We start from the raw sequence: 13,754 nt of genomic DNA, 5'->3' as shown, positions 1-13,754 counted from the left end.
AGTCTTAAATCAAGTATTAAGTCTGGGAGGAAAAAAAATGAGGTAGGCTGTGGTGGGGCAAAAGAATCCTTCTAAAACTTTTCGAATGTGCAGCAGGGACAGGCTGCTCAGCTGACCTCACCTCAATCTGATTGCTTAACAATGGCCTCATATAGACAGGCCAAAATAAAGCTGCTTTGGGTCACTTTGGAGGCATGCTGTTTAAATGATGCATGCATCCTAAGAGTCTGGAAGCCGTGCCAAAGCCATGATCCAGTCCTAACGACTAGAGTGCAGCTTTGGCACAGCTTCCAGACTCTGAGGACACATGCATCATTTAAACAGCATACCTCCAAAGTGACCAGAAGCAGCTTTATTTTGGCCTGTCTGTATGAGGCCAGTGTGCTGTTTCTGGATGAAGTTAGACCAACATGTTGGCTACTAAGAATACATGCCATATATACTTGTGTACAAGTTGACCTCGTGTATAAGTCAAGGGAAGGTTTCAGGGTCAAAATCCTGTATTGTGATATGACCCATGGATAAGTCAAGGGTAAAACTTTGGGGGCTATAAGGAAGGATGGAAAGGGGGAAATACCACTTCCGTCCCTCCTTCTCTGGACCTTTCCCAACCAATTCCCAGGTGCTGGAGAGAGGTTTTAACATTGGATTGAGAAAAGAAGCAAGTGGATTCAAATGGAGAGTTGTTTCCATAGGAAGGAAGATATGGCAAAATGGACTGGAGACAGAAGCAAGTGGATTTAAGTGGCTTTGTTTCCATAGGAAGCAAAGTCTTGCAAAGGGGACTGGAGAGATGGTTTTAAATGGAGAGGTTTTTTTCCCCTTAGGAAGCAAAGTCTTTCAAAACAGAGCAGAGTGAAAAGCAAGTGGATTTAAATGTGTGTGTGTGTGTGTGTGTGTATAGGAAGCCAGGTCTTGCAAAATGACCAGAGAGAGAAGTAAGTGAATTTAAATGGGGAGGGTTTTTTTTTAATAGGAAGCCAGGTTTTGCAAAACAGACTAGAGAAAGAAGCAAGTGGATTTAAATGGAGAGGTTTTCCCCTAGGAAGCCAGGGTTTGCAAAATGTACCAGAGAGAGAAGCAGGTGGATTTAAATGGGCAGTTTTTCCTATAGAAAGGAAAGGCTTGCAAAAGGGACTGGAGAGATGGTTTTAAATGGGTTGTTTGTTTTTTAGATAGGAACCCAGGTCTTGCAAAACAGACCAGAGAGAGAAGCAAGTGGATTTAAATGGAGAAGTTTTTCCATAGGAAGCCAGGTCTTGGGACGGACTAGAGAAAAAGCAATTGGATTTAAATGGAGAAGTTTTTTCCCCTTAGGAAGCAAAGTCTTTCAAAACAGAGCAGAGTGAAAAGCAAGTGGATTTAAATGGGGAGGGTTTTTTTTTTTCCTGATAGGAAGCAAAGCCTTGCAAAACAGACTGGAGGGGGGAGGAATTGGTGTTCAATGGAAATTGGGGCATCAGGCTTGTTTGCTTTAGGACCTTTCTAAGCACTACTGATGTACTGACCCAAAATTTTAGGTCCAATTCTGGGGCATAAATTTCTCAATTTATAGTCAAGTATATATGGTAAGTCTCAAGTTGAGTCAAATCACTGCCTTGTGTATTTCCCCCACATTCCTTAACTTTTTTAAAAAAAGTTTAAATTTCTTCTTAGTTTGAATATAAAATAATTTGCAATTTAAAAAAAGAAAAAAATAGAAATTAAAATCTCAGCCATCCCTATCCACTAGTATATTAAAGGAACACAACCATAATAAAATCACCTGTCTGATTCTACAAACTAAAAGGGGGGATTAAAAGCATTAAAATAATTCTTTTAAAACCTGAAAAAAATGCTGAAAAAATTAGTAATGTTTTGAAAAGACTGCAATGTTGGCACCAGGAGAGAGAGCATCCCACTAATCGGGCATCAAGCTCTTCCGGCGGGCATACCCTCCTGATCCTGATTAAGACACCATGTTATCTGTCAGATTGATTCCCTGTAATTGACCACTGTAGCATGTTTTGAATTTTTACTGTTCCTGGATTGTGATTGTATTTTAAGTATTGTATTTTACGGTATTGCATTTTATGATTGTAATTATGGTTTTATCAAGTTGTAAACCCACCTCGATCCAAAGGGAGAGGCAGGGCAATATAAATAAAACTTTTATTATTTATTATTATCAGTACTCACTTCATTTTCCAGGTTACATTTCATAACCTAGCTCCAAGTTGAACTAACACTGAAAATGACAGTGCAGGGAACAAAGCAGTTGGATGGTAAGTACTGTACATTAGTACATCTAAATGAGAAGCCAAAGAGAGCTTGAATTATATAGGATTTCTGCTAATACTATCATTAGCTCCAAAGGTTTTTTTTAAAACATTATTGGTTATGACTCTTCAGTTTACTTTTGCTTTATTTAGCCCAGAAGGAAGAAAAAGCTGTCCTATGACTTTGCTGTTATTTCTGTTCTCCTGATAAGAGCTTCAGAGCTCTGCAAATGATGCAAACTCAACTTTGGTGTAAGGTTTTATATACACAGGCACACACAATCATTAATGTACATGGAACTGTACACTCTATCATAAGACAAGAATGCAATTTTGTAGCTATAACATAAACATCTAGCTATGAGATATCATTCATGAGATGACAGATAGAAAATAGCTATTGTAAATTTGTCTTCTAGTATGTCTCACAAACTGATCTAACAGACTTTCCACAACCAGCAGCATAAAATTGCTCTAGAAGTGGATGTCAGCAGTAACCATGAATGACACTGTGATGTATAATGTTAAAATGTCAATATCTATGTTGGCATTGTTGTCCCTGGTCCCAATGGAATCAGTTTAAAGGCACTTTATTCTAGCTTCTGAAAATCAGGGAGGGTTATTTCTGCTTACAAACAAAAAGAGTTTTAAGGGAGACTGTGCATTTAAATCTCTCACACATTAGTATCTCAGTTTTGCCAGCTTCCAAAAGTCAGTACTGCACTGGCAAATCCTTGGGACAAAGATAATCAGCCATATATGTATCCCAAAGTAGTTAAAATCTTAACCCATGACCATTGTAAAAGTTGTCTCAAAAATTGTTCATTTTAATATAGGGGTAAAAAAATGGATGTGGACTGTTGTCAGCCCAGATAATAGGTGACAGTATGACTCATTCAACAGAGTGCTCACACATACAATATACATTCCAAAAAGCATTCCCAAGACACCTGGGACCCTTTCATAATATGATTTCACTTTAACAGCCATGGTGACATCCTATGAAATACAGGGATAGGTAGTATGGTGAACTCGCCATAACTCGAGAACAACGAAGGCACACAACACACACACACACACGCAGAGAGAGAGAGAGAGACTAGTGAAACATAAGAGCTATCTAGCTGAGAATTCTAAACCCTTCTTCCTAAACTGTAAATGCCAAGATTCCACAGAATGCTGTCATGCTATATAATACTATAATATGCAGTTTGAAAAGACCACTGAAAGAGTGTTGTGAAATGTCATTAGACCTATGACTGGAAATTTTAGTCATATATTTCACTTAGTCATTATATTCTCCAGCAGCAGGGTGGACAGAAGTTAGATCTCAATCTCTCAGTAGATCTCTAGAAAGCAACTCTGACACCACTGTAAATTACAAGGATGAAATTAAGTAAGGATGAAGTAACCAGGAATGTGAAGTCGAAGGCTTTCATGGCTGGCATCCATAGTATTTTGGGGGGTTTTCGGGCTATGTGGCCATGTTCTAGAAGAGTTTATTCCTGACGTTTCTCCGGCATCTGTGGATGCCATCTTCACCTCTGAAGATGCCAGCCACAGATGCCGGCAAAACGTCAGGAATAAACTCTTCTAGAACATGGCCACATAGCCTGAAAAACCCAAAAAATACTTAACCAGGAATGATTTATTTATTTTTTTATGTGGAAGAATTATGAGCTCCATTCAGCTTTTCTGGTTCTCAAGATCAGTCCTTGAATTCACAGTTCTTTCATTCTACATTTATACTCTGTTCACTGAGCAAGAGTCTGGGAAAACAGCCTTCATTTGGACAATTCTCAGAATCCTCCAGCCAGCAGGATATATTAAGAAAAACATAGATTAAAAAGCTTTCATCTGATTTTGTTAATACCCATAAAATTTACTGGACTATTTGTTGTCCAATCAAGATAGATTTGTTATTTATCTTGTCATGAAAGTTGCTGTGGCAACTCAGATACTGACTGTGTATTTTCAATGAACTAATGTAAATAACTGTATTGACCTTCAATTTAGTTTTACTCTGTCAGATGCACAAGATGTTACTGCTACAAAAAATACCTGTATCATAGTTTTGTTTTTATAATATAATAATAAAATAATATTTTTTTTATTTTTATACCGCCCTTCCAAAGACCAGGGCGGTTAACAACACAATAAAACAATACACATATAAATATACATAACGAAGTAAAAGCAAATACACAAACAGAATAAAAGCCCCGTTAGCCAATCCTCTTGCCAATAAAAGAGGAAGGGAGGTCTGCTGGACTTTAATCGGGGAATGCAGCCTGAAATAGAAGGGTTTTTAAATCCCTTCTAAATTGGGCCAGGGAGGTGGCCGAGCGGAGCTCTGTGGGCAGCATATTCCAAAGGGCCGGGGCAGCGATGGAAAATGACTTCCTCGTAGTGGAGGTAAGCCTGGCCCCAGGCACCCTAAGTAGTTGCTGCCCAGATGTTCTGAGGGTGCGGGGCGGAATGTACGGGGAGAGGCGGTCCTTCAGGTATCCTGGGCCCAAGCCATTTAGGGCTTTATAGGTCATCACCAACACCTTATATTGTGCCCGGAAGCGGATAGGCAGCCAATGCAGATCTTTTAACACCGGTGTAATATGGCTGGTCCTGGAAGTACCAGTGACCAGCCTGGCTGCCATATTCTGTACCATTTGTAGCTTCCGGGTTTGGTATAAGGGTTGCCCCATGTAGAGTGCATTGCAGAAATCCAATCTTGAGGTTACCAGAGCGTGTACCACGGTTTCAAGGTCCCTCTGGGCCAGGTATGGGCGCAGCTGGTGGATAAGCCGAAGCTGATAACAGGTGTTCTTGACCGTCGCATTCACCTGAGCAGTCAGGTGAAGTGACGAGTCAAGAAGCACCCCCAGACTGCGCACAGAGTCCTTCACAGGAAGCGTGACCCCGTTCAGGACAGGTGGATCTACCGCCATTCCTGGACCAGGGGAACCTATCACAAGTACCTCCGTTTTCTCTGGATTCAGCTTGAGTCGGTTTTCCCTCATCCAGCCCATTACTGACTCCAGGCACGCCACGAGAGGAGAGATGCCATCCTCAGTCACTGCATCAGTTGGAGACATAGAGAAAATTATTTGGGTGTCATCAGCGTACTGATAACCCCGCGCCCCATGTCTCCGGATGATCTCTCCCAGCGGTTTCATGTAAATGTTAAATAGCATGGGAGACAGAATGGCTCCTTGAGGGACCCCAGTTTTAAGGGCCCACTCATCGGAGCACACGTCTCCCAGCTGCACCATCTGGGACCTCCCAGAGAGGTAGGACCGGAACCACTGGAGCGCAGTGTCCCCGATTCCCACCTCTGCCAGGCGCCCCAGAAGGATACCATGTTCTATGGTATCGAAAGCCGCTGAGATGTCCAAGAGCACTAGCAGGGACACGCTTCCCCTGTCAATGCCCAGACGGAGATCATCGACCAAGGCGACCATGGCCGTCTCAACCCCGTAACCCGCCCAGAAGCCAGTTTGAAATGGGTCCAGATAATCCGTTTCATCCAAGACCAATATCTGAACAGAATTTTGTAATGACTGAACTGGTTGAACAATAATATTTATGTATTTACAGAACTAATGTATACCTCACTGTTCTACTACAGTACACATCAATAAACATCAAAAGAAACCCAGCAATTCACATGAAGAATAGACAAAAACTAGATGGCCAACTTTTTGTGGGTTAGATTTCTTAAAAAGAAAAATTACACTAGCTAATTCAAACAATTAAGTGGGGAAAAAGAAACACTTGAGTCACTTTTTCAAAACAGTGCCTTATTTTATAAATAAAATGTTATTTTTTTTTTCTTTAAAAAAGGAAAACCATCAACAAAGGGACTGGAAGTATCTCTAAAGGAAAAGAATTCTAAAACATTAAGTACAGGCATTGAAAATGCCCTTTCCATGTTCCTAACAACTGTGCCACAGACCACAAGGGGAACCAGAAATGGGACCTTCCAGTAGAAAGTAAAAGGTCAATTGGGTACTCTTAAACTATTTATGATTTTATAACCAGCACTCTGAGTTGTGTCCAGAAATGTACTGATAGCCAGAGAAGAAGCTAGAGGATGAATTTTCACAATTCTTAAATTGTGAAGGACCTGATGGCATATAATTATCATTATAAATGGGTGAAGGCATCTGAATTTCTGCCTTATAAAAATAACTTTGCTATTTCAAAGGAAGGAAATTGGGGTTCAATATCTAATATACTCTAAGAAACAATGCTAATATCCAAATGCCACTAACAAGACTGAACATATTCAGGATTGCATATAATGAAAATTGTTCCAGTTGTAATGTCTACACATTTCCTCAGTCAAACTAAGCCATTTCATTAATGTCCCTATAAGCCAATACAAGCACAACACTGGATATTCTCAGTATGAGATGAATAGTTTTGTTTAATGAATTTTCTGGCAGGCATGCTTTTTACTCACCAGTTGGAACAGCTGGATCCATTGTCGGTTTCTCCCAGGTATTAATCTGTTCCCAAGTAAATCCATTGGTCCCCAGTGCCACGCTATAACCACAGTTACTGTAGTGTTCATCAAAGGAACAACCGCCTAAGGAGAAAAGAGATGAATAAATACTTTTGTCTTAATTACTTCTGTCTCATGATGTTACTCCATTTAAATCAGTGTCTTTTATAAAATCCCTGCAAGGCAAAAAATAAGATGACTTTCTAGCACATTAAGTTTTTGCAGTTGCCTTGGGGATATGTAACAAATATTTCTGGATCTTAAATGTATACTTGGAACATATGGTTTTCCTTTCTTAATCTATAAAGCAATTGTTTCTTAGGTCACTTTTTTTAGTTGCTGCTTTAAATCTTCACAATTGAGACAGTAGTGTCATACGCCAAACATTAATCTGAAGATTTCCACTCATATGTAAATTATTTCCCCCCTAGGCATTATGCAGTAAAACCTTATGTTCATAAACGCTCATGTAGAAGGGAAGTAGACAACTTCATCTCTGGATAAGCAGAATGTTAAAGTTTGACACATCCTGCCATTTTGGTTTCTATTTGGAATAAAAGAGAAAACTGCAATTAATACAAGCCTCAAGTCTCTCTCTGTGGCAAATGCTAGGGTTTTTTTTATTTCTACACAGTAATGCTTTAAGAGGCTAAACTGCTACATTATTGCATTTCCACACATGTAAATGAACTTGCAACCATTTCTTTAAATGAAAACACTAAATATTTTTGTCTAATTAAATAATTTAAAATGTTTCATGTTATATCAACATGAGAGCTGTGAGATCAAAGTAAAGACCATTCCATGGACCCATATAACTATGCCCATACAACCCCTTGTGACAGCATCTACTGTTTCCATGGGGAATGGCACACCACATGCCTTTGACTTTCAAGGAAATGTCAAGCCAAAGGATCGAGTAAACTACTTTTATTTGCTCCAAGAGTTTAACAGTCAAAGTAAGCTCTTTCAGCACTACTGTCTCGGGTTAAAGTCACCACAGGGTCTCAGAAGTGGACTCCCAAAGCACTCAGATAGACCAAAATATTTTGGGTTGTTTAGGGCCCTGTTGTTGGCTACAGGGTAAGTTGGTGCTGTATTTCTCCTGAGTCTTGTCTCCCTCTCTCTTTGTTTAGACAAGAGATGGTGTCTCTGTACTTCATGGTCATAGAGATGGTGATTTTTTTTCTCCTACCCTTGCTTGTACCTTTTTCAAGAATAGTCCTTTCCCCCAAGGCTAAGCCCAGCACTCCTTCCACAAGCCAGCTGCTTCTACTTCCATGACTACAGTGCTATTTTTTATAGTTGGGTATGCCCACCCTCTTGCCTCTTGAGCCTTTACTATCTTTCTTCTGCTTGTTAATTACTCTTCTGCACAACTGTCTGCCTTTTCTTGACTACTGGTCAGGCTTGCAGCTGGGAATTTCCTCAGTTTGAAAGGGAAAAAAAAAAAAACTGAGGAGGAGGTAGGTAGTGTGGCTGTCCCCACACCTTCTCACACCCCTAAACACACCTGAATAGAATAACCATTGCTCGAAGTTGCCCTGAGCAACATATAGTGGGCTTGCCATAACCACAGGCTCAGGATCCATGGATTTCACCAAGTACAAGTTCAAACTACAATACTGTACACCACACAATTTGCCATACTTTACAAAACTAGCAAACTTAACTTTACACAACACAAGTAGTGTAGTATGCACTGTACTATATTTGCAAAGCTAGAGACTATAGAGAGTTATGAGGCGCAAGCAGCTGGCTGTTCTACTCCTTAGAGGTGGTAGAGCCCAAAGAATGTGTGCCCGACACTATATTAATAATAGGGGCTTGATCATTTTTGGCTATTATTGCAGAGTCCTTGAACCAAACTCCCATGGTACTGAGGTATTGTTGCTTCAGTGATGAAAAAAAAGGCCTGTGGGCTATGGGTATGAGATCTGAAAATCTCTCAATATGAACCTGTTATATTTATTCAAACCTAGCCTTTTTTCTCATTTGGTGAAGACTATATTCTTTCTGCACTGAAATTTGAGCACCTTTTATAATACATTTTTTCATAATTTCCAAATTTATTTGAGCATTTTACCTAATTCCCTACTGACCTAAGTGTGTCTGCATCTTTTTCACTTATATGCCATTTAGGTGCTTACCTTTCAAAATAAGTGTATTGTGTCATACATATTTTACATTTCAGAAATACCCTGTAAACTCTGCTAATGTGCAAATGCATATTCCTTCATAAGCACTGGGAAGTGCAAAAACACTAATCTGTCAAGAGTGGTGAGTCTAATAAAATCACGTTTCATCCGGAATAGACAGTTAGTTTTATAATGTCCACTTCAGGATCATTGAGACGTTGGAAACTGCCTTATATTGCACTAACTCCATCTGACCCAGGCCCATCTGTACCAGTATTGCCATAGGTAAATACCCGAGCTCTAGAATTTCAGAAAGGCTTTTTATCACCTTTACCCAGAGATGCTGAGGAATGAAGCTGAGAAAGTTTATAAGTAAAACAGGTGCTGTACCATTGGACAACAACTGAGAATGGACTTGTATATTTATAACAACCAAATGAGATTGATACACTATGATTCTACCTCAGCCTGATAGCTGCTATGCAAAATATGCTGGTACCTACATTTGGCATTATAAACAGAAGACTTCTTAGATGAACAACTTTTCAAATTTGGGGCTGGAAACTTCAGAAAGATTGGGAACCACTTTTAAACTCCAGGGCCAGAAATGCATAAAAACTAGCAAAAAAAAAAAAAATCAAAAGCAATAGCAATAGCCCCTGGCTGGAAATGAACTCAAACTTGTGGTTTGTGAATAAATGGCTGCAGTACTAGCATTTAACCACTGCGCCACCAGGGCTCTTCAAAGCAGAAGTATCTGGGGATCAATTTTTGGTTTCATTCCACGTCCTCTCCCCCACCTTTTTTTTTAGTTTCAGTGTTTTTGCAGTGGGTGGGCAGAAAGTTCTGTACTGCTATAACACAAAATTACAATTTGTATAGGAGCAGGCAAACATGCAGGGACGTAGCCAAGGGGGGGGGGTCTTGGGGTTCAGACCCTCCCTTCCATTAGAAAAATGAATGGTGTGTGCTGCTGCACCGCTGCACCCAAGCCCCATTATAATGGTGGCACTTAGTCTGCCCCCCCCCCTTCCTAAAATCCTAGCTACGTCCCTGAAACATGGAACTTTATCTCAAAGGCCCTAAAAGGGGATGTGATGTGGATGGGAGGTGGCATAGAATGCATCTTACCACACAGGGAGAACTTTGCTGCTGCCACTGCTGAACATTCCCAGCATGTTCCGGGTGCGTCCCAGAGGGGGCAATTTTCAGGAATGCTTGAGAAGCGTTCCTGAAAATCGTCCCCTGGGGAACACATCCGGAACGTGATGGGAACATCCGGTGGTGATGGCAGCATTCTCCCTGTGCAGTAAGATGCATTCTATGCCACCTCCCATCCCCATCACATCCCCTTTTAGAAGCAAAAGGCCCATTCCAGGGCCTGTGCGATAAAGTTCATGGAATGGAAACCTGGAATGGGACATGGAATGGAAAAACAAACTTGGATAATATCGCATAGGACCATGGGTCACCTTTTGCTCACCACTGCACTGCAATCAGTTTTAACTGCTACAAAAGAGCAATTTTTCCCCAAAATGCAAAAGAGAGCCTATGAGTAGTTGATGCCACACACATCATGCAAAGTAGCTTTCATCATATTCTAGTCTTCATGAAGGAAGCTTTACCTACCATAAACAATTACTTCTATAGCCAGCCTTAGGAGCTATACTTCCTAGGATCTTAGCTTTATTATTTAAATCACCCTAATGTACCTAAGCAAAAGTCACATAGGTGAATGTGTACAATAACCACTTAGCCCCAATCCTATAATTTCATTTCAAAACTGAAACTTAATCATCTGACATGGTAGTTATAATACAATTTGCATTCTATTCCCAGAAGGCATTCAAGGTAGAATTCTCAACCTGTCGAATTCAGAAAAATCCTTGAAGCAAATTAGCACTATTCACAATGACAGGAAAACAGTGGAACAAAGATGTTATTTGGTCATTCTCTCTATATGTGCACTGATGATAATGCAGTGTAAGTAGCCTGAAGGGGCTCTGCATTTTTATTTGACTATAATAGAGTATCAGCACAAGGGTCCTTCAAAATCTTTCTGTACTGTGTTTACCATCTGCTCTATTTTAAAGTGCTTTAAGGAAACACGAGTAGAACCACATTGCTACAACTTATTCAAACTAAGGTGCTGTGCAAACAGCCCCTAAGGGGAGGCCTCCAGCCACCCCTTTCACAGCCAGATCAGGGTCGCTGCCCCAATCTGATATTTGCAGGGTGCAAAAAATGGATCGTTTTTGTGCCTTGCAAATGGTGCGATAGCCATAGCTTTACGGTGCTCCTTTAGTGCTGCATCATGCAGATGCAGCACCAGAGGAGTGCTCTGATGCCATGCACCTTGTGGAGTGGCACATGGTGTCACGCCATCCTGGGTGCAGAGTCAGGGTGTGTGTTATGCCCCAACTCTGCCTGCAAGCCGGCCTTGAAGGCCAGTCTGCACAGGGCCTAACTCTCTAACACACTTGAACTTAGATTCTAGCTCTGTCTATTACAAAAACAACGTAAGAACTCAGGAACAGCCCTGTTGGATCAGACACAAAGTAGATATTCAGTTGTCTAGGAAATCCCACCAGAAGGTCATTTTGGAAGGCTAATATTTCAAGTTATAATGAAATTTCAACTAAAGGAAATGGTCAAGATCATTCCTGTGGTTGGTTATTAACATAAATGACTACATTCCTTGATAAGTTTTATTTTAAAACAGATAGTTTTGCAATTATTCTTTTGTTAAGAATCATTACAACAACATTTATGAATGTAACTCAGTCTGCCCACCAAGTTCAGTCTTTTTCCTTCCCTCCTGTGCTGATTGGCAACAGCTCTTCAGACAACTTGAACTTTTCAAAGTTTCCTGGGACTGAACTAAGATTCTTAAAGTACAGGCTCGATCACAAAGTTGTGGCCCCTCCTGAAGAAGCATATAGGGAATATAGGAATTTTGTACTTTCTAGATCAAGGGTGGGCAAGTCTGCATGACACATTGTTGAAGAAGCACCATAAAGCCGCGGCACTGTAACTGTGGTGCCCTTTTCAGGAAGCAAAAATAAACTTTTTGCAGCTTCTTTTTGAGCCGTGGAAAGGCCAGATTGAGGCTGCAGCGTGCGGTTACCACGGCCCCAATCTGTGCACAGTCCCTAATATGGCTATGTCTTTGAGTACATTAACACTTACAGTAGACCCTTGTTATACGCTGGGGTTTGGTTTCAAGATCCCCCGTGGATAACAAAATCCATGGATGCTCAAGTCCCATTAAATATAATGGTATAGCAAAATGGTGTCCCTTATAAAAAATGAAAAATCAAGGTTTGATATTTATACTTTTTTTGAACATTTTCAAACTGTGGATGCCTGAATCCATGTATAAAAAATCAGTGTATAAGAAGGGCCAACTGTATAAGGAAAACCAAGAATTCTCAAGACCAAGGAAAGCAACATAGTGAATGCCAAGGAACTAGAATCAGAAAGGAGGATAAAAAGTCCCATAATTGTATAACCTATACAGAATGCTAGATTATTTCATATGGAAATGCATGTGCCTTCTTTGTGAAAATCCACAATGGCACACAAATATTGCTTAATCTGCTTGAAAGGTGTTAATATGCTATTCAAAGAATCACTTGTCAAAAGTGAAGTCAAAGGCTTTCTCTGAAGATGCCACCCACAGATATTGGCAAAACATCGGGAATAAAATCTTCCAGAACACGGCCACATAGCCTGAAACCCACAAAAAATTACTTGTCAACTGGATTACAAGCAGTTACTGTGTATAAAATCCTTCTATATTTTCCCTAAGGTTGAGGTCCCCTACTGAGTTCCCTGGAGTGTAAATTGTTTTAACAATGTAATTAAACACTTCTAAAACAGTCCAAAATTTAATTGTTTGTTAATGTCACAATATGAACCAAGAAAAAAAATATAACAGATACAATTATCTTATGAAGCAAGTGAGTCTGAAGAACATGGAAGAACAGGTTTTAATTGGGACTAGTAAGGAGTGATGTTAGTATCTAGATTTTAGACATACAGTATTCCGAGGAATAACAGGTGTTTAATAGAAAGAGTAAGGAAGCAGTACTTACTTAACTATTATTATTATTATTATTATTATTATTATTATTATTATTACTGGGGAAATTATTTCCATGCTTCCTTAAAGACCTGGTGATTACAGTAGATCAAAGTATTGTATTTTGTTCATTGATGTCTGCTAAAATTATTGATGGTAGCAAAACAAATGATCCTCATTATCATTGTGCTTGGAATATTGCAGAGAAGGAAATATAACCTGGATCATGAAAGATACGAACAGAGAGATAAAAAATCAGATGGTGTTAGTTTACTAAATATTTGGAGAATACATGTTCCACATTATGGCATTGCTAACACACTGAATGATAGGAAGAAGTGTTGTTGTTTTTTAAACCTATAGAGCCTGAATCATATTGCTGATCTCTGTCACGGATTCAATTGTTGAATATTTATGTAAATTCCACTTGTTCAATAGATCTGCTCTGGCTGACATTACCAACAGTAGCAATAGAACATTTGAGTAAATAAATATATTTAACAATTAAGTATCAAGGCAGGGGATATATAGGTACGGTATATACCTATATACCTTACCTGTTAAGGTAAGGTATAACATTGTGTGACTCTTAAGAACCACACAAGAGAGAACCATGTATTCAGGACTTTCAAATTACTCCTTCTTTAAATACAACTCAACTTTTCCTAATAAGTCATCTCTAAAAGCTGGAGTAGAAACAGTTATGCACTTGAAAAAAGTTAGTAGTAGTCCCCAACATACGGTCAAATATATCTGGGTGCTGAATAAGA

The 13,754-nt window shown here is 39.7% G+C and overlaps 1 protein-coding gene across 1 annotated transcript in view; it reads right to left on the bottom strand.

Annotated features, from left to right (window-relative positions):
- The window catches only part of PTPRT (protein tyrosine phosphatase receptor type T), a 771,767-nt gene that overhangs the window by 565,621 nt on the left and 192,392 nt on the right, over positions 1-13,754 (bottom strand). The window contains exon 2 of the mRNA XM_042464568.1: positions 6,721-6,846. Coding sequence (XP_042320502.1) covers positions 6,721-6,846 — 126 coding nt within the window. The remainder of the gene's footprint in view (positions 1-6,720; positions 6,847-13,754) is intronic.

The sequence above is a fragment of the Sceloporus undulatus genome, chromosome 4 (assembly GCF_019175285.1).
Source record: "Sceloporus undulatus isolate JIND9_A2432 ecotype Alabama chromosome 4, SceUnd_v1.1, whole genome shotgun sequence".
Taxonomy (NCBI): domain Eukaryota; kingdom Metazoa; phylum Chordata; class Lepidosauria; order Squamata; family Phrynosomatidae; genus Sceloporus; species Sceloporus undulatus.
The sequence above is the reverse complement of the archived record's forward strand: the minus strand, read 5'-3'. Positions and strand labels throughout refer to the sequence as shown.